We start from the raw sequence: 22414 nt of genomic DNA on the forward strand, positions 1-22414 counted from the left end.
CCCACTTTACCACCACCAAAGCACCCCAGACCATCACATTTCCTCCACCATGCTTGACAGATGGTGTCAAGCACTCCTACACAGCATCTTTTCATCTTTTTCTGGGTCTCGCAAATGTTGTTCTTTGTGATCCGAACACCTCAAACTTAGATTCGTCTGTCCATAACTATTTCTTCCAATCTTCCTCTGACCAGTGTCTGTGTTCTTTAGCCCATCTTAATCTTTTGTTTTTATTGGCCAGCCTGGGATATGGCTTTTTCTTTCCAACTCTGCCTAGAAGGCCAACATCCCGGAGTTGCCTCTTCACTGTAGACGTTGAGACGGGTGTTTTGCGGGTACTATTTAATGAATCTGCCAGTTGAGGACTTGTGAGGCGTCTGTTTCTCAAACTAGACACTAATGTACTTCTCCTCTTGCTCAGTTGTGCTCTGGGGCCTCCCACTCCTCTTTCTATTCTGGTTAGAGCCAATTTGCACTGTTCTGCGAAGGGAGTGGTACACAGCATTGTACGAGACCTTCAGTTTCTTGGCAATTTCTCACATGGAATAGCCTTCATTTCTCAAAACAAGAATAGACTGACTAGTTTCAGAAGAATGTTATTTGTTTCTGGCCATTATGAGCTTGTAATCAAACCCACAAATGCTGATGCTCCAGATACTCAACTAGTCTAAAGGACAGTTTTTTTGCTTCTTCAATCAGGACAACAGTTTTCAGCTGTGCTAACAATTGCAAAAGTGTTTTCTAATGATCAATTAGCCTTTTAAAATGATACACTTGGATTAGCTAACACATAGTGCCATTGGAACACAGGAGTGATGGTTGCTGATAATGGGCCTCTTAGATATTCCATAAAAAAATCTGCCATTTCTAGCTACAATAGTCATTTACAACATTAACAATGCCTACACTGTATTTCATGACATTTCTAAGTGACCCCAAAATGTTGAATGGTAGAGGACAGTACATTGCTGTGCTGCTTACCACTGAATTGTGAGCATGCCTTCTAGTGTGATCTGTTGTATCCCTCAGGCTACGCTTTAAGTCTCTGTGTCCTATTTGTGTGTGTGTGTGTGTCAGCAAGCCTGCCTGTCTGCCTGCCTCCCTATCTGCTTGCCTGCCTACCTATCTCTCAGTCAACCTGTCTGTCTGCCTTTCTACCCGTCTACCTGTCTTCCTATCTGTCTGTCTGCGATGGGTGGGGTTCATCAGTGTGACAGAACAGTCAGTGAGGAGGTGTGGTCCCAGGACTTGCAGGAGACTGACCTTACTTCCTGAGGCCGTGGGTCCACACTCGCCCTTATCGTACCACCATTTGTTTTTCAGCTTGTCTAAGACGCCTGATTCACTCAGTTTCAACACGGCTAGGTTTACCGGCGTTCTTCAAAACCGCACGTGTGAGGTCGAGGGGTCGGGGAAGGGTCAGGGGGGAGGGGGAAATAACATAAATAACATCATAGGACATGTTATTTTATGTTATTCAGTCAGAAACCTAAAGAGCCCATTCAGAGCACTTAACATCTGGAAGTGACGGAGACAGGAGCCCCATTGGTTTACATATCTCTATGCTCGTGGTCGTGGAGGGGGTGCCTGAGGGGCTGAGCGCTACAGACATATACATGGGGCCCCCGCTTCATCGCTTTCTGGAACGGGCACATACTGCTGGGGCCTATCTCACAACAACCAATCAAAGGCCATTACTGTGAAGCCTCAACTATTGGCTGGATTTTGTACCAGGTCAACAATTACCCCAAAAAAACATGTATTTAAAATGTATTTATCCGTTAATTAACTAGGAAAGTCACAATGAGATGTACATCTCTTTTTCAAGTGAGCACGAAAGTTATCAAAGGACAACTTCATGTTTTGGCATAAGATACATGTATGACATGCACAATGTAGTGTTTAGTGGGAGTACACAATAGGGTGGTGACTGTGACTTCAAAGTGTCTTCAAAAACGTTTCACTTAAGCTTTAGATTATGAATAGGTGAACAGTAACATCTATCAATAGCGCATATTTGTGGTTTGACAGTAATCACTTTCCACTCTATAATATGTGCCACTGTGGTGCGTCACAACGCCACTGCGGGCCACAGGATGGGTGTCGCCCCGGCAGATGCCCCCGTTACCACGGCAACAGTTTTACCCAATCGGCATGGGGCTGACACACGGGTGGCTAACCTTCTCGCCACCTCCGCCGCTGCCACACTCTCCCTTGTCGTACCACCACTTGTTTTTCAATTTGTCCAACAGGCCTTGTTCATTCAGTTTTAACACTGCCAGGTTAACTGCGCTTCTTGAAAATGATAAAACATATTTGGGTGAGTGAAGGTGAGTCAATAGCATCCAATTGGGGATAGGAGGGGGAAGGGTGGGATTGTAAAGGGGGCACAAGGGTGGAAATAGGGGTGTGTTAATGTTCTATCTGTAACAATAAACCCTCCCTCCATACACAGGGGGCAAAGCCTAACTTCCACTTAAGTCATACATTTTCACTTAGTCATGCAGTGATGTCAATGGGAGAAGTTATATTTTGACTTGAGTGGAAATTTGTATTTGCCCCACAGATTGGACCCTTATACACAGAACGGACAATCCTCAAGTTGGGACTTGGTTCACTTCAGTTTGAGCCAAGGAAACTAAATTACAGTATGTCCATTTTTCCCTTCTGGCCACTGACCAGAATGTATTTAGTCTTTCTTCACACAACCTGATTGATAGTTAGACTCCATTACACATTTTGTGCATCCAAAATGGTGCATATATTGACCAGGGCCCATAGGGAAATGATTGTGTAGTAACGTCATGTTATATATACTGTATATTTTGATTCAGAGGAGTAAAACTTGCATCAAGAGAGATTTGTCCACGTGCATTCAGTGCCTTTCAGCTCGACTTTGCAGTAATATCAAGTACACACCATAAATGAGAGAGACAGAAATGTAACTGATAGCAACATTAGTAAAATAACTATTTCAGTAAAAGCTGATGAGAAGAGAAGAAAAATATAATTAAAGATCTAACCCTTTTAGAGACACTTTAAGGTTAATGCCGTGGGAAATTGCAGCCTTGTCTGACATTATAGCTGCTTTGCATGCTGATTGGTGGGTTTCCATGGTGACCAGGAGAAGTGACTGACAGAAGATGATGGGCACGTTTCTCTGCCCATGCGTTACTGACGCATGCCAGATCTGACAATGTCTGGATAGGTATTTTACGTCTCAGCTAACAACATCCCATGTTATTGCAATTTGTCAGTTGATGACACAGTCGAGGATGTGGCACGCAACCAATGGTTGATGCATGTCACATCTGAGCAGGGAAAGCAACCGATAATAATGCTGAAAGAAATCCATCTCCATCGGGAACTACCTGTCAGTGACTCCTCTTGCAGAAAACAGTGGGTAAATCCTGCACCAGTTGTTGTTTGCATTGCAAACTCATGTTGTTCCATTCCAGAGAAGCACAGTCAGTGGAATTTACAGACAGGTAAGGCTTGATGTTGGATTGTGGAAATAGTGTGTGTGCGTGCGTCTGTGTGTCTTGCAATGCGAATGTCCAGCCCACCTCAGGATTCCCTACTTTCCAGCAATTATTTTCTTGTTTTTGTGGGGTGTTAATTCACTTGTCACATAATTGTTGCTGGATCAAATTATTTCAAAAGAAAAGCAATGCACATTCCAACTCTTGCTTGTGCAAAACACATGTTCCTGTTGATTGTACAATTGCACAAACGTCTGTTATGACCGCTCAAACACTTGCCAGTGCTGTAGTTCAGTGAACAAGTATTGAGTATCCTACTTCATTATGCAACTGGTACATTTATCAGAACTGTGTTCTTGACATTTTACCAATTGTGACGACCGTTGCTAGTGTGTTAATAAGCACTTTGTAGCAACTGCTGATGTAAAAAGGGCTTTATAAAATAAACATCATTGATTGATTGATTGATTGAGAGAGACATAATGCTCTGTAGGCCCTATCTAGGGTCAGGTGGTCAACAACATAGATCTATAGTTAGTTTACCTACTGCACTGAGGTGCTCCTCTCTACAGTTTACATGTGATCATGGCTATTTGTTCCATTTTCCATTTATTAAAGGATATATGGTAAACCAGAAGCAGTATTCACTAATAGATAGTCTGAGCATTATAGTATAGGCTGAGATAACTTGCTAAGGGGTGCGTGTTTGCTTTTATCATTTGCAGTGACTTTCCCCTCCCAAAAATAACATTATCTCACTCATTCTAAAAAAACTGTGAAAATGCAAGTTAACTTTTATCAGTCCTTTCGCAATGGATTCATGAAAATGTGCCCAGTACACACAGGAACACACACACTAGTTTTGGCGAAGTGAAACTAACTCCCTGTGGTGACTGGGATGTTTTTTTTTAGGCAAGTCTGTAAATTCCACTGTGTATAAAGCAGCTCCAGGACTGATCATTGACATGGCTCGCATTCACATCACTTATATCCCACTATCTCATATGACATTCACATGAATTACAGTTCAAGTCGAAAGTTTACATTACAGGTTGGAGTCATTAAAACTCATTTTTTAACTTCTCCACAAATTTCTTGTTAACAAACTATAGTTTTGGCAAGTCGGTTAGGACATCTACTTTGTGCATGACAAGTAATTTTCCAACAGTTGTTTACAGACAGATTATTTCACTTATAATTCACTGTATCACAAATCCCGTAGGTCAGAAGTTTACATACACTAAGTTGACTGTGCCTTTAACAGCTTGGAAAATTCCAGAAAATGTCATCATGGCTTTAGAAACTTCTGATAGGCTAATTGACATCATTTGAGTCAATTGGAGGTGTACCTGTGGATGTATTTCAAGGCCTACCTTCAAACTCAGTGCCTCTTTGCTTGACATCATGGGAAAAGAAATCAGCCAAGACCTCAGAAAAAAATATTGTAGACCTCCACATGTCTGGTTCATCCTTGGGAGCAATTTCCAAATGCCTGAAGGAACCACGTTCATCTGTACAAACAATAGTATGCAAGTACTGTATAAACACCATGGGACCACGCAGCCGTCATTCCGCTCAGGAAGGAGACGCGTTCTGTCTCCTAGAGATTAACGTACTTTAGTGTGAAAAGTGCAAATCAATCCCAGAACAACAGCAAAAGACCTTGTGAAGATGCTGGAGGAAACAGGTACAAAAGTATCTATATCCACAGTAAAACAAGTCCTATATCAACATAACCTGAAAGGCCGCTCAGCAAGGAAGAAGCCACTGCTCCAAATCCGCCATAAAAAATACAGACTACGGTTTGCAACTGCACATGGGGACAAAGATCATACTTTTTGGAGAAATGTCCTCTGGTCTGATGAAACAAAAATAGAACTGTTTGGCCATAATGACCATCGTTATGTTTGGAGGAAAAAGGGGGAAGCTGGCAAGCCCGAAGAACACTATCCCAACCGTGAAGTACGGGGGTGGCAGCATCATGTTGTTGGGGTGCTTTGCTGCAGGAGGGCCTGGTGCACTTCACAAAATAGATGGCATCATGAGGGAGGACAATTATGTGGATATATTGAAGCAACATCTCAAAACATCAGTTAAAGTTAAAACTTGGTCGCAAATGGGTCTTTGAAATGGACTATGACCCAAGCATACTTCCAAAGTTGTGGCAAAATGGCTTAAGGACAACAAAGTCAAGGTTTTGGAGTGGCCATCACAAAGCCCTGACCTCAATCCCATAGAACATTTGTGGGCAGAACTGAAAACGCGTGTGCGAGCAAGGAGGCCTACAAACCTGACTCAGTTACACCAGCTCTGTCAGGAGGAATGGGCCAAAATTCACCCAACTTATTGTGGGAAGCTTATGGAAGGCTACCCAAAATGTTTGACCCAAGTTAAACAATTTAAAGGCAATGCTACCAAATACTAATTGAGTGTATGTAAACGTTTGACCAACAGGGAATGTGTTGAAAGAAATAAAAGCTGAAATAAATCATTCTCTCTACTATTATTCTGACATTTCACATTCTTAAAATAAAGTGGTGATCCTAACTGACCTAAAACAGGGAATTTTTACTAGGATTAAATGTCATGAATTGTGAAAAACTGAGTTTAAATGTATTTGGCTAAGGTGTATGTAAACTTCCGACTTCAACTGTATATCCCACCATCTCATATGACATTCACTATGTCTACGTCCCAAATAGCACTCTTTTCCCTAATTAGTGCAGTTTGGGTCGCAACATTCCGTTAACCTTGCCAAAATTCCCCAGGTTTTCCAGAAATCCTAGTTCGGGATATTCCCGGATTCAGAAGGGAATAAGCAGAATATCCAGGAATTTGGAGAAAGTTGCCAGTATTTTGCAACATTGGTCATAGTAATATATTAGAGTAATATTTAGACTTATCTAGGGCCTTTCAACATACTGTTTCAACTCCCACTGGCACACCAACACAAAGCAGCACAAACATTACCTGACACCGAAGAAGTAGAGCTGCAACAAAAACAACTGTTGCCATGACCACATGCACACCAAACACAAATGTAAAAGCCACTACCGTAACCTTCATGATCACTATGCATGGAACAAAAATTCCAGCCCAAATAAGTGTTACATGAGCGTTATTATACATGTTCAGGCAGCACGCCAGGGAAGGTGGAATAACATAACAACACGCACAGCTTGGACATATTGTTATACTACTCCACCCACCTTAACAGTGAACCCTTGGGGGTGGCCACTCCGTATCCTTTGGAGTCCAGGTTGCCGCCGACCTTCATGGTGTCGCAGGGTTTCCGCTGTTCTGTGTACTCGTTCATGGTTGACTCCAATAGGAAAGCGTACTTCCCTTTGCTCTTCCGCACACGTACAACCCCCTCCTGGGTGTTCTTGGTAAACACAGTCGGTTCGGCTGACTTCATGTAGCCCCACATCTTCTCGTATACCGCGATCTTTGACCTCTGTGGTTGGTTTGGGTCAGATCGGAAGAAGGGTGGAGGAAGAGTAGAGGTGGAGGAGGGTGGAGAGAGTGCATAGAGCGAGCATAGCCACATAGAGAGGAGGACATGGGGGGTTAGTTAGTGTACTGTAAATATTTACTGGTGGAGTGAATATTGACTGGAAACAGTTACTGTAAAAACACACACTCCTCCCCCAGTGAATGATTATGCTTGAGTGAACTGATCAGTATTGAGTACAACACATGGTGTCGTGTGTGTGTGTGTGAGCTGATCTTTTCAATACTACTCACCCTATAAATTCATATTCCTACATACACAAAAAGCCTATGAAATACAGATGTAGGATCTTAATTTGATCACCCTGTTCCAGGAGAACTGGAAATGTCAAACTTGTAGTGTACTAGAGGTTTAAAAAGGCTTCTAAAGTTTTTAATTTCCACTTTGATTTTCACTTTTTTTAAATGTCCATTAATTATAATCCACATAATAATTCACATTTCCTGTTGCTGTAGGTAACTGCCTCAAATGAAGATCTTCATCTTTTGGACAAGGCTATAATATGATAAAACAGACACAGCTGGTGTCGAGTCCAGCACTATACTCACCCTGAAGAACTCTTTAGTGGAGCCGGAGTCTAGGGTACCGTAGGCGATGTCTGTCTGTTTAGCCAGGTCCTCAGCACTCTCTATAGGCGACACCATCCTCTCTACTGTGAGGAAGGCAGCCAGGTTGGCCGTGTAGGAGGAGATGATGATGAGTGTGAAGAACCACCACACACCACCCACAATACGCCCCGACAGAGACCTGGGGGAGAGAGAGAGGAAGAGGAAGGAGAGGGGAGGAGGGAGAGGAGAGAGAGGACGGGGGAAGGAGAGGAATAAGGGAAGTGTGGAGGTGAGAATGAGAAGGAGGGGGAGTAACAAAAGAGTGAGCATGGCGAGGAAAAGAGAAGAGGAGAGTAGGGGGTGTGATAGACAGAAGAGTCCATCAAAAACACTCATTATTATGAATCAACACAAATCCACAAACTGTATTAAGAAGTGAGAGTGAGTTACAGACAAACATATCGGTGACATGTGTGGTCTAGCGGTTGGAGCTGCTGACCCTGACACACGTATACAGTGCATTCAGGAAGTCTTTAGACTCCTTCCATTTCCCACGGTTTGTTACTTCACAGCCTCACTCTAAAATGGATTCAAGATAAGACCTGCCATTCAAAAGGTTGGGGTTACTTAGACATTTCCTTGTTTTGGAAAGAAAAGCACTTGTTTTGTCCATTAAAATAACATCAAATTGATCATAAATACAGTGTAGACATTGTTAATGTTGTAAATTACTATTGTAGCTGTAAACAGCTGATTTTAAATGGAATATCATCACTCCTGTGTGACAATGGTACGTTGTGTTAGCTAACCCAAGTGTATCAATTTAAAAAGATAATTGATCATTAGAAAACTATTATGTTAGCACAGCTGAAAACTGTTGTCTGATTAAAGAAGTAATAAAACTGACCTTTAGACTAGTTGAGTATCTGGCACATAAGCATTTGTGGGTTTGATTACAAGCTCAAAATGGCTAGAAACAAAGACCTTTCTTCTTATACTCGTCAGCCTATTCTTGTTCTGAGAAATGAAGGCTATTCCATGTGAGAAATTGCCAAGAAACTGAAGATCTCATACAACGCTGTGTACTACTCCCTTCACAGAACAGAGCAAACTGGCTCTAACCAGAATAGAAAGAGGAGTGGGAGTCCCCGGTGAACAACTGAGCAAGAGGACAAGTACATTAGAATGTCTAGTTTGAGAAACAGACACCTCACATGTCCTCAACTGGCAGATTCATTAAATAGTACCCACAAAACACCAGTCTCAACGTCAACAGTGAAGAGGCGACTCCGGGATGCTGGCCTTCTAAGCAGAGTTCCTCTGTTCAGTGTCTGTGTTCTTTTTCTTTTGCACATCTTAAACTTCTTTTTATTGGCCAGTCTGAGATACTTCTTTTTCTTTGCATCTCTGCCTAGAAGGCCAGCTGTGGGGATGTTTTTCAGCGGCAAGGAGTGGGAGACTAGTCAGGATTGAGGGTAAGATGAACGGATTGAGGGAAAGATGAACGGAGCTAAGTACCTGCTCCAGAGCACAGTCCCCATACAACCTGACAGAGCTTGAGAGGATCTGCAGAGAAGAATCAGAGAAACTCCCCAAATACAGGTGTGTCAAGCTTGTAGCGTCATACCCTAGAAGACTCAAGGCTGTAATTGCTGCCAAAGGTGCTTCAACAAAGTACTGAGTAAAGGGTCTGAATACTTATTTAAATGTGATATTTCTTTGGATAATAATTTAAAAAACTCTTTAGTTTGTTATTATGGAGTAATGTGTGTAGATTTATGAGGTGAATGGGTTCAAATCTGGTCTACTGCCCTTCTGACTCGCAATCTCACCTACTTTTCCTGTCTCCCCTTCACTGTCCTTTCTCAACAAATAAATCCTCCCCCAATAATAATAACTTATCCAACGTGCCAATAGGTAATTTGGGAACAGAGTGCTATTCTGCCAACCTACCACAGGGGGAGCTCTAAGAGCACACTGACTTCACAACACAAACCAGCCCATATTCAGATCCACCTTAAGGCAAAGTGGCTCATTAAAACCCAATGCGCTTCTGTGTCAATCTCTTTCTTTCTTTCTTTCTTTCTTTCTTTCTTTTTTTCTTTCTTTCTTTCTTTCTTTCTTTCTTTCTTTCTTTCTTTCTTTCAATGTTTATTGGTGAGATGAAAAGAGCTGGCAGTGCTTTGGAGAGCGACCGATGACGTCACACAGCGCTCCCTCCGTTCAGCTCTGTTTTTGTTGTTTGTTGGCTCAAGGGAGACAGATAAGCCGACTCAAGCAAGCGGGGGGAAGTTTGTGAGGAGAGTCAAACATAATGGTGCATTGGAGTTAACAAACAATGTTCTCTCTCCACCTTCGGTACAAACCAAACATAGAGAGAAGCTCTATGAAAACCCCTTTAGTTCCTGTTGTTTTGTCAAACTCTGCATTTTCATACCATTTCACAAGTCGATGCCGACCTGAAACAAGCTTTTTCATGATTCACATTACCGTGCAGACCTGAACCAACCCAAACCGTACACTGCTGAACTGGATATTTCATTTTTTTTATTTCTCATGGCCCTTTCTTTCCTGCACACAGTGACTATGGTAGATGTGCATCCAGGCCAGTGCAGTACAGCACTGCTCAGTAATGTGAAAAGGGTGTAAGAAGGGACTTTCCGAAAATATTCCACATCACCGACCCGTTCCCCTTATTGCACACTGTGTCCCCTCTAGTCTTGTCCCTAGAACATGCCACAAACCTCTCTCTCACACACACACACACACAAGAGCCGCAGCAGAAAAGCATGTACACTGAATGCTATGCTGTAGAATACATTACTATGCCCTCTTTTATCTCTGGATTTGAGTACAGATTACCTCTCTCTCTCTCTCTCTCTCTCTTTCTCTCTCTCATCATTATTATTATTTCTCTCTCGGTTTGACTAAGGACAGACAGTTAGCCAGGGGGCTCCCTCTTTCAAGTCTGTGTTGATCCGAGGTGACTCTAGTGACTTTCATCCATGTTGACAGATTGGCATACCCTGATGGTCCATGGCCAACTGGGGGAAGGAAGGGGGAGAGGAGGTTGTTATCTGGGGAGGGATCATCGCTGCCATACGGTTGCCCCTATGGGATGGGGAATGGTACAGTCCGACCCTGGGTTTAGCATGTTACATGGGTGACGGGAGCGAGACAGCCGTGTTACAAGGGGAGACGGGACTGGGAACGTCAATGGGGAATGTGATTGTGTCTGCCCTCGTCAAAAGTATTGCACTATGGAATTGGATACCATTTCAGATGCAGCCCTAACTGCCTTTGGAGTGGTGACTCGTCCAATGTATCCCAGTGTATTGAGTCACTCAGTGAAGCAGAGATAGACTAGCTGCTTTGGCCAGTCCAAGCGGCCTACCTCACTGTAATCTGGGTTCAGCCTCACACAGACAAACGATTAGCAGTGGAGCCTGGAGCCCAGACGTGTCCATCATGCTACACCAGAGACCCAGTGCAACCTACATATTGAAGTGGTCACACACACACACACACACACACACACACACACACACGCACACACACGCACACACACGCACACACACGCACACACACGCACACACACGCACACACACGCACACACACGCACACACACGCACACTAAGGGTCAAAATGCCCCAGCCCTCCACTGACCATGTGACCTTACTCTTTCAAAACACACACACGATTAGACACACACACACTATTAGAGACACACACACTTGAATTCCTACAAAACTGTCACTGCAACATCTCTCTCAGCCAAGTGAATGAGATGATGGGACGTCTCCGGTGTTAGCCACAGAGAGATGTGTGTGTGTGTGACTCACCATGCACATACTTTCATTATTTGATGTCTGCATGAGTTGTGTGTTTGTGGACAGGTAATCAGGATCACAGCATCTGATGTACAATATTACATAATAGCAGAGATATACTGTATAAAGAGTGAATTAGGAGAGAGAGGGAAGATAAATATATATATATATCTAGAGAGAGAGTGAGAGAGAGAGAAAGAGAGGAGAGCCACATAAGGTTGACCTTGAGAAGAGCCTAAATAAATGACGAGGTGTTGTCCGTTCCCAGCATGATACGCCCCCAGGCTAGCCACTATTGCTTTAGTTATTCATGCTATCCCCCTCACCCTCTCCTCCACTCCCTACTTCCCTCCCTCCATCTCTCCATTGCTACCCTGATGAAGAATGAAAACACCTGGAAATCCTGGAAATCTATTTGACCCTACATGAGCCTGTACAAATTCACACTCTCTCATACTCTCTCAAGCCAAAATGATATTCATATAAATGGTAGGGCAGACCGAAGCAATCAGCACTGACCAAACAGGCCAAACTTATCGCACCTGCTCAATTAGACCAGACTAGAGTAAGGCAGCATAACCAACACAGGTCAAGGTTGAGTCAGGTTGTTGTAAAATGTAATGACTTACAGTACCTGGCTGAATATTTTTGGGACAAAAAAGCCGCCAAAACTTACAAGAACATTTGTTACAGAAGGTACCACACTTGCAACCCCCCCCCAACAAAATAAAAATGGCATTATTTTTTATATCTAGTTAAAAGTTGACATGGCAACATATTAGCTACGCTAGAATGTTTGGGTGCTTTAATGGCATCCAAAAATATTATTATGATAGTCTAAATTATGTAGTATTATCTGTCTAGTATCCTGAGTCAAAAACAGTGTCATGCATGGCAAATGGCATCCTATCCCCTATATAGGGCACTACTTTGGACCAGGGACAATATGACTCACTATACACAATACAAAACCATACAAAACTATACAGTATACACTATACAGAACTACATGGGGAATAGGCTGCCATTTGTTACACTAAACTGGGATTTGTTCTCAATTAGGGTGCTCCCATGTCACCACTTCAATCACACACACTCCCCTCTCTCCCTCCCGTTGCCATGGAGATCTGGCGTTACTGCCAGAGACAAGCACACAGGGATATTAGTTACTGCCTTAATTATTATGGGGCGCCTTGGGGAAACGTGTGTTTGTATGTCTTTCCCTCTCTTTTTCGCTCTCTCTCTCTCCCTGTGTGGGTATCTGAGGATCAGGATTAACCTTCATTAAAGTAAAGGATGGAACATCAGTAGCGGATAACCTTTAGACCTGTCAATCATCTCACCGCTGGGTCTTCATCTCCCATTGGATAGTGTACATATGTAGGATCTTATTTTGACATATATTGTCACAGCAAAATAATTCTGCAGCAAGAGAATTTGATCATTTAGTCAATGTTGCTTGATTGATGGTTAGGCTATTAGCTGGCCAAAAGTAGGCAACATGAAAAGTGCAATACACTCAGAAAGTATTCAGACCCCTTGACTTTTCCCACATTTTGTTACGTTACAGCCTTACTCTAAAATGGATTACATTTTTTCCTCATCAATCTACACCCTACAATGACAAAGCGAAAAACGTTTTTTGAAATGTTAGCAAATGTATTCAAAATAGAAACAGAAATACCTTATTTACATAAACATTCAAACCCTTCAATGTGAGACTTGACATTGAGCTCAGGTGCATCCTGTTTCCATTGATCATCCTTGAAATGTTTCTACAACTAGATTGTAGTCCACCTGTGGTAAACTCAATTGATTGGACATTATAAGTTGACAGTGCATGTCAGAGCAAAAACCAAGCCTAGGGTTTTCCTCTATGATTTTGCCTGTGCTTAGCTCTATTACGTTTTTTTTTTATCCTAACAAACTCCCTAGTCCTTGCCGATGACAAGCATATGCATAACATGATGCAGCCACCAACATACTTCAAAAATGTGAAGAGTGGTACTCAGTGATGTGTTGTATTGGATTCTTCCAAAACATAAAGCTTTGTATTTAGGACATAAAGTTAATTTCTTTGCCACATTTTTTGCAGTTTTACTTTATTGCCTTGTTGCAAACAGGATGCATGTTTTGGATTAAAAAAAATTCTGTATAGGTTTCCTTCTTTCCACTGTCATTTAGATCAACAACACCATAATGTTGTTGATCTATCCTCAGTTTTCTCCTGTCACTGTCACACTCTGACCATAGTTTACTTTGTATGTTTCTATGTTTTGGTTGGTCAGGGTGTGATCTGAGTGGGCATTCTATGTTGGATGTCTTGTTTGTCTATTTCTATGTCTGGCCTGATATGGTTCTCAATCAGAGGCAGGTGTTAGTCATTGTCTCTGATTGGGAACCATATTTAGGTAGCCTGGGTTTCACTGTGTGTTTGTGGGTGATTGTTCCTGTCTCTGTGTTTTGCACCAGATAGGACTGTTTTAGGTTTTCGCACGTTTGTTGTTTTGTTAGTTTATTCGTGTACAGTTTCTTTATTAAAGTAAAATGAATAACAACCACGCTGCATTTTGGAAAGCTCCTCCTTCTACAGACGAAAGCCGTGACAATCACAGCCATTAAACTCTGTATCTGTTTTAAAGTCACCATTGGCCTCATGGTGAAATACCTGAGCGGTTTCCTTCCTCTCCGGCAACTGAGTTAGGAAAGACGCCTGTGTCTTTGTAGCGACTGGGTTTATTCATACACCATGCAAAGTGTAATTAAAATCCTTAAGTCTATTGAAGCAACAATGCTTCATTCTAATGAACATAATTAAAAATCCCCATCAAAATCTGTCAGTTTAATTAAACTAGAGATATGTTTTGTTTGCATGGGCTATGTCTTAATCCACCACATCTGCCTACAGTAGGTCACCCTTCCACATCTGCCTACAGTATGTCGCCCGTCCACATTTGCCTACAGTATGTCGCCTGTCCACATCTGCCTACAGTATGTCGCCCGTCCACATCTGCCTACAGTATGTCGCCCGTCCACATCTGCCTACAGTATGTCACCCTCCCACATCTGCCTACAGTATGTCACCCTTCCACATCTGCCTACAGTATGTCGCCCGTCCACATTTGCCTACAGTATGTCGCCTGTCCACATCTGCCTACAGTATGTCGCCCGTCCACATCTGCCTACAGTATGTCGCCCGTCCACATCTGCCTACAGTATGTCGCCCTTCCCCATCTGCCTACAGTATGTCGCCCTTCCACATCTGCCTACAGTATGTCGCCCTTCCACATCTGTCTACAGTATGTCGCCCTTCCACATCTGCCTACAGTATGTCGCCCTTCCACATCTGCCTACAGTATGTCGCCCTTCCCCATCTGTCTACAGTATGTCGCCCTTCCCCATCTGCCTACAGTATGTCGCCCTTCCCCATCTGCCTACAGTATGTCGCCCTTCCACATCTGCCTACAGTATGTCGCCCTTCCACATCTGTCTACAGTATGTCGCCCTTCCCCATCTGTCTACAGTATGTTGCCCTTCCACATCTGTCTACAGTATGTTGCCCTTCCACATCTGCCTACAGTATGTCACCCTTCCACATCTGCCTACAGTATGTCGCCCTTCCACATCTGTCTACAGTATGTCGCCCTTCCACATCTGCCTACAGTATGTCGCCCTTCCACATCTGTCTACAGTATGTCGCCCTTCCACATCTGCCTACAGTATGTCGCCCTTCCACATCTGCCTACAGTATGTCGCCCTTCCCCATCTGTCTACAGTATGTCGCCCTTCCCCATCTGCCTACAGTATGTCGCCCTTCCCCATCTGCCTACAGTATGTCGCCCTTCCACATCTGCCTACAGTATGTCGCCCTTCCACATCTGTCTACAGTATGTCGCCCTTCCCCATCTGTCTACAGTATGTTGCCCTTCCACATCTGTCTACAGTATGTTGCCCTTCCACATCTGCGGTGAAAAGTGGCAAGTGTCATGGGTCTCATCTGAAGGTAACCAATACAAAAATACGGGGTTACATATGTGTCCAAAAAATATATACAGTATATATTTCCCGAACTTTTTTACTTTCTTATTTTGCCATTTTTTTATGTGTTATTCTATGTTTTTCTATCGGCTATAGTAATTAAGGTCAACTTCAATATTTGATCAAAACATTTTTCAATATATATATTTTTTTTATGTAAAGGGGTAATAAATTCAAAATCAAATAGCTAAATGATCCATTGTATGAACATCTAAAAACAATTCCACGTGTTAGCTTGGTAGGTTCCCTTCACCAAGCTCAAAGGGATATGCAATGTCTGTTAAGCTCATTTTAACTGCTGAACTTATTTAGGCTTGCCATAACAAAGGGGTTGAATACTTATTGACTCAAGACATTTCAGATTTTCATTTTTAATTAATCTGTAAAAAAATTGAAAACATAATTCCACTTTGACATTATGGGGTATTATGTGTTGGCCAGTGACACAAAATATACATTTAATCCATTTGAAATGCAGGCTGTAACATAACAAAATGTGGAAACAGTCAAGTGGTGTGAATGTTTTCTGAAGGCACTGTATATGCCTCGCACGTACGCAGGCTTCCTTTCCTTATCACTGCAGATGAGTGGTGTGCCATAGTCCTAAACCCTTCACTAAAACTGTGCCCTTGGCATTCCCTCATTTTCTCCACACTCCCAAAGTCCCCTAATCCCTCGGTGGAGGGGATTTTCATGTCCCCTTGTCAGGGTAAACTTCAGTCGACCCCCTCCGTAGTGAACTTTGGGTGACAGATTGGGACAGGGCCTGTGGGATTACTGCAACTTTATCTGTGATAGGTGTGGGACAGACAGACACAGACACAGTAGTCTGACCACACTGTGGAGAGACATAAGGACAACATGTAGACGAAATGTAGAGTTTCAATAGTAAACACTAACTAAACGACTAAACTGTAGCAGTAATAAAATTCCATAAAACTTCCCAGAAATTCCCATGTTTTCCAGAAATCACAGATGGAGGATTCCCATTTGGATTATTACTTGTCCTGCGTATTCCCTCTTGATTGCGAGAATCCCAAACGGGGATTTATGGAAAACTTTTAGGAACGTTTCCAGAATTATATACAGTATGTTGTGGATGAGGATCCCTTCTCATGGGAAATAAGTTAACTTAAGTGGACGACTTAAAATGAAGTGGACTTAAGTCAAAATCATAGGCCCACTATAGCTCCCTCAAGATAGAGGTGCTATAGGACGTTATAGGATGCTACGTAACGGGCGCTATCATTTCGACGGTGCTCTTGTCTAATGTACCTTAGTGTTCTCCATCTTGTGTATGCCTCTGCTCTGGTCCTGTGTAGGAGGGCTGAAAAATACAGGCTGGTTTTGGTCCCTCCTCTCCATTTTACACCATTCTTAATCTTAAATCTTAGAGGAACTGAAGATATCCATAGGAACCATTAAAGACTACAAGAGCTTAAACTTAAACTCAGCGATATGACGTGACCACGAGCAGCAGTATGAACCAAAGATTATGCAGGGGAGATCAACCTTTTGCTTTTAGCTGTCTTTGTGTGTTTTGCGGAAGTCACCATAACTGCTATTGTAATGCTAACGTCATATCGCTGATTTGACGCATGTCAAATACGTACCTCAAGTCATTTTAAATATTCAACTGTGCTTGATTTAGTTCTCTGTATCATAGAGCAAATATAGTCCCAAAAGTGCAAACTCCAAACTAGATCAAGAACACCTCAATTACGTTTAAGTATTTGACACAGGATATTATCTAGGAAATTTGACCCAGGTCTGTCATGAAATTGCTATGAATATAACTACACAAATCCTAAAGATCTTCATCACGACTACAGAACAGCAGGCAGATGCTCTGTGAGTGGGCAGAAAGGTGTGTCACAGACAGGAAGCTTGACCCGGAAGCAATGACACCCAGCACTGACTGGTTACTGAATATTTTTTGGTGGTTCATGATCGGACGAGAGGTAGGTAATAGTAAGTAATGGATGATATACCCTTTGACCTCTCATGCCTGTTGAACGCAGAACTACAGTGCATGAAACACACACCAGACACATCAGAGACAATGGGACAGCAGTCCAATTTCTTTCTAAACAGACAGATCACAATGCACGCACAAACACACAAACACACACACGTACACACCAAAGCACAGCAGACAGTGGCTAAACTAGAAACTGGAAGCAGAGACGAAACATTCTTATTACAAACTACAGGCCAATGATATTTACCGTGGCCAGAAAAAGTATGTAACCCTTTGGAATTATCTGGATTTCTGCATAAATTGGTCACAAAATTAGATCTGGTCTTCATCTAAGTCACATCAACAGACAAACCCAGTCTGTTTAAACTAATAACACACAAATTAATGTATTTTTCTTGTGTATATTGAATACATAATTTAAACATTCACAGTGTAGGTTGGAAAAAGTATGTGAACCCCTAGGCTAATGACTTCTCCAAAAGCTAATTGGAGTCAGGAGTCAGCTAACCTGGAGTACAATCATTGAGACGAGATTAGAGATGTTGGTTAGAGCTGCCCTGCCCTTTCCAGCTTTATGCAAGTCAACAATTCTTAATCTTGAGTCTTCTGAGATCTCTTTTGTTCGAGGCATGGTTCACATCAGGCAATGCTTCTTGTGAATAGCAAACTCAAATTTTGTGAGTGTTTATATAGGGTTACAAAAGTATCTCTAAAAGCCTTGATATTCATCAGTCTACGGTAAGACAAATGATCTATTAATGGAGAAAGTTCAGCAATGATGCTACTCTCCCTAGGAGTGGTAGGCGTGGCTGTCCTGCAAAGATAACTGCAAGAGCACAGTGCAGAATGCTCAATGAGGTTAAGAAGAATCTTAGAGTGTCAGCTAAGGACTTAATTAAAGAAATCTCTGGAAAATGCTAACATCTCTGTTGACGAGTCTACGATACGTAAAACACTAAACAAGAATGGTGTTTGTGGGAGGACACCATGGAAGCAGCAACTGCTGTCCAAAAAAACATTGCTGTACGACTGAAGTTCGCAAAAGAGCATCTGGATGTACCACAGCGCTACTGGCAAAATATTATGTGGACAGATGAAACTAAAGTTGAGTTGTTTGGAAGGAAGGAACACACTATGTGTGGAGAAAAAAGGCACAGCACACCAACATCAACCTCATCCCAACTGTAAAGTATGGTGGAGGGAGCATCATGGTTTGGGGCTGCTTTGCTGCCTCAGGGCCTGGACAGCTTGCTGTCACTGATGGTAAACAAAAAATCCCAAATTTATCAAGACATTTTGCAGGAGAATGTAAGGCTATCTGTCCGCCCATTGAAGCTCAAAATAAGTTGAGTGATGCAACAGGACAACGACCCAAAACACAGAAGTAAATCAACAACAGAATGGCTTCAACAGAAGAAAACACGCCTTCTGGAGTGGAGTAGTCAGAGTCCTGACCTCAAGCCGATTGAGATGCTGTGGCATGACCTCAAGAGAACGATTCACACCAGGCATCCCAATAATATTGCTGAACTGAAACAGTTTTGTAAAGAGGAATGGTCCAAAATTCCTCCTGACCGTTGTGCAGGTCTGCTCCTCAACTACAGAAAAAGTTTGGTTGAGGTTATTGCTGTCAAACTTAGGGCCAACCAGTTATTAAAACCAAGGGTTCACATACTTTTCCCACCCTGCACTGTGAATGTTTACACAGTGTGTTCAATAAAGAATGAAAACATATAATTATTTGTGTGTTATTAGTTAAAGACTGTGTTTGTCTATTGTTTTGACTTAGATGAAGATCAGATCAAATTGTATGACCAATGTATGTAGAAGTCCAGGTAATTCCAAAGGGTTCACATACATTTTCTTGCCACTGTAGCTATTTTCAAATATGTGATATAAAGCGACAATTTTGGTGTGAATACTAAGGAGACAAAAAAACTATGGTGCAAGTTTAAATTCTACAGAGTGGAGTAACTATGGTTGTTCTGCAACAGACAGTGAAGAGACTCATAGTTAGCCAGCGAATGAAACATGTATACTGTATGAGCCATAGCATCCAGAGGCAGCTGTTATCAATGGCAACCAGCCTTTAATACTCAACACAATAAAGAAAGGGACATTGTGGGGACATTTGGATGTAATTTAGTACTATGTGTTTAATTTATGTGTATATATCTATACACATAAATATATAAATATATGTGATATATATATATATATATCTAACCTAAGAGATGTTTGGATATAGTCTAGTACTATGTGTGTAATGTCGTACTGTGTGTATAATGTAGTACTATGTGTGTAATGTAGTACTATGTGTGTAATGGAGTAGTAGTAGTGACATATTTATCTCTCAGCTGGCCAAGGTATAATATTTCAGAATATATTGCTATAGTAGTACGTGTGTGTGTACTGTAGTAGTACGTGTGTACTGTAGTCTTAGTAGTAATGCATCTATCTCTCACCTCGGGGAGATGTCACATCCCTGCTGCATGAAGGCACCCAGGGAGAACCAGAGGGAGTTGAAGATGCCAAACTCGTTGGGGGGCTGGTCGCTGGGCGGACCGTCGGTACCCTCTTCGGGCTCCTCGGTGTGCCACTCGTACGGGCTGAAACGGCTGACCAGGAAGAGCACCACGCTTACGCCGATGTAGGCGAACACAATGCACATCCAGATCTCGTAGGCCAGCGGGTCCAGGAAGGAGAACACCCCAGGTTTGGACTTCTGGGGCTTCTTGATCATGATGGAGATGCCCAGCGACATGAAGGGCTTGGAGAAGTCGATCACCTCCTCCCGGACCAGCGTGATTGTCAATGGGGCCACAGCGATTTCCGCTTTCTGCGTGTGGGCGGCGGGAGAGAAGGAAAGAAGGAAGGGAAATAGCGGAAGTAGTTAGCATTTCGACTAGACAGTCATCTAAGCTCCTAATAAAACTGTGGACAAACGGTAGACAACAGTAGACAGTATCTGTTTTTTGTTCTCTTTCCACCTTATTCAGCACTGTCAACTTCACACACTACAGTGAGTGAGTGTGAGCCTGAGGCGAGCCCATATCCAAATGTATTGTACTAAAGATGAATTGTTCCCAAAGGGACATACATGTCCTGTACATACAAGATCAGCTACAGTATGTCAGAGCCAGAAAAGCCAGGGGCTGTATGTATATCAAGTATCTCAGAGCAGGAGTGCTGATCTAGGATCAGGTCTCTCCTGTCCATGTAATATTATCTAAAAGGCAAAACTGATAATAAAAAGATTATCATACTGAGTCGCTTGATGGAAACGGCCCGAGAACTCTCTTCTTATGTCTATCATTCACACATCTGTCTATCCTCCAATCTGACACAATCACTAAGTACACAAGTCACAAACAACAACAACAACCACCAGTATTTTCTCCCCATCCCGCCTTTTTTCATTTCATTTTGCCATTTTGCCACTTTGCCACTTTTTCTGATTGAACACGTCTTACAATGTTTGGAATAGAAAAAGACAGTTTCGAAAAGAAAAAGACGGGCAGTAGCTCTAATCCTCGCGGCTTAATTCGAAAGGCCGCGGATCTGAAGGAGAAGGGAATCAAATAACGCCGTTGGAGAAATATGCGTACAACACAAGACGGAAAAATTTGACACAGGATACACGTATTGCTACTTTGCGGCAAATCCACAAACCAGACTATTGTTAGTGATTTAGCAACACATCCGACCTTTCCTGCCTGGACATCTGCAGTGGGGAATTTGGGATTTATCCGCAAATAAATTAATAAAAGTTTGATATATTACAAGCCGACATGTTGCATAGAGGGAGAGAGAGAGAAGAAACAGAGATACAAATTCCCTCGTCCTCAGCATTAATTACTAAGATGACAGGTTGGCTTGCATTGAGTAACCATTAAAATACATGACAGGGCTGAAATGGGGGGAGACCTTTCACGGTGACACAGGCTTTGAAAAGGACTGTCAGAGGGTGAATGGTCACCAGGCAAGGTCTTAGAGACAGGGAAGTGCTGACGGGCTAAGCTCTGAGCTCACAGCTTCCCTCTGCACTGTAAGAGCCCTGCAATCTCTCTAAGCTTTCACACACACGTGCACACACACACTTTTAAAGTACAGTACCTTCATTTTTCACCCCTTGTACAAACACCCCCTACACCTGTACATGAATCCTGTTATCTCTTAGCAACAGACAGGAGGTAGCTAAGCACCGTCATCATTTAACCCTCTCACCTCTCAAACTTAACACATCACACACAAAGCACACTTTAACCCCTACACCTCTATCACACTTGACACACTACACTGGTCCCAGCTCTAGCCCCTAGCACGATCACCTTATAATAGCCTGTATCTCTTAGCTAGAAGCACTAGGGTTGCACAATTCTAATAACTTTCCCCAAAAATAATTTATAAATCCCGGTTGTGAGAATCCAGGAATCAGAGGGAATCCAAACACGATTTCTGGAATTTTTCCACCCTAATAAGCACCAAAAGATCCCTTATCCCAAGGTTTAGTTTGGTCAAGATCAAGCTATTTGAAGTAGTCCAGGTAACTGACCAACTGACAAGTGTCAAGCCATCTGTGTTTTGTGTTTAAAACAGCTGATTCTGTGTCTTCAGTTCATTGGCTGCCTTTAACTAAACAGATTTACAAATGAATGTGTAGTGTGTGAATGAAACCCTGCATCAAATAAACTTCAAAAATGGGTCAAGAAAATCAAGGCGATCCCGCACGCGCACACACACCCCTCAGTGCCCTGTCCCTCTTACCCCGTACACCAGCTCCCCAACCATGCCATTCCAAATCTTGGTCTCTGGGTCCCGGGCGCCGTACTTTCCGTCGGGTACAATAGCGATCTTGTACTTGATACCAATGTGTTTGGCAATCTCCGAGGCCAGGTCCACGCAGTAGCCTTCATACTGGTCGTTGCCCTCGTACAACTCCCAGTTCTTCTTTAACATGACATATGGACCCTCCTACAAAGTGACACACACACCACAGGGACCACAGGGTCAAACTGGCA

General features: G+C 42.6%; 1 protein-coding gene across 3 annotated transcripts in view; it reads right to left on the reverse strand.

Moving 5' to 3' along the window:
• The window catches only part of LOC135550866 (glutamate receptor 4-like), a 233189-nt gene that overhangs the window by 7781 nt on the left and 202994 nt on the right, over positions 1-22414 (reverse strand). For 2 of the 3 annotated variants that reach the window (XM_064982050.1, XM_064982048.1), the window contains exons 10-14: positions 22161-22367; positions 19859-20232; positions 7545-7743; positions 6692-6939; positions 2181-2295 (exon numbers count right to left, since the gene is read on the reverse strand). In XM_064982050.1, the coding sequence (XP_064838122.1) occupies positions 2181-2295; positions 6692-6939; positions 7545-7743; positions 19859-20232; positions 22161-22367 (1143 nt within the window). Of the gene's footprint in view, positions 1-1263; positions 1379-2180; positions 2296-6691; positions 6940-7544; positions 7744-19858; positions 20233-22160; positions 22368-22414 lie in introns of all 3 variants that reach the window. The other variant, XM_064982051.1, reaches the window with a different exon arrangement.

The sequence above is a fragment of the Oncorhynchus masou genome, chromosome 12, assembly GCF_036934945.1.
Source record: "Oncorhynchus masou masou isolate Uvic2021 chromosome 12, UVic_Omas_1.1, whole genome shotgun sequence".
Taxonomy (NCBI): domain Eukaryota; kingdom Metazoa; phylum Chordata; class Actinopteri; order Salmoniformes; family Salmonidae; genus Oncorhynchus; species Oncorhynchus masou.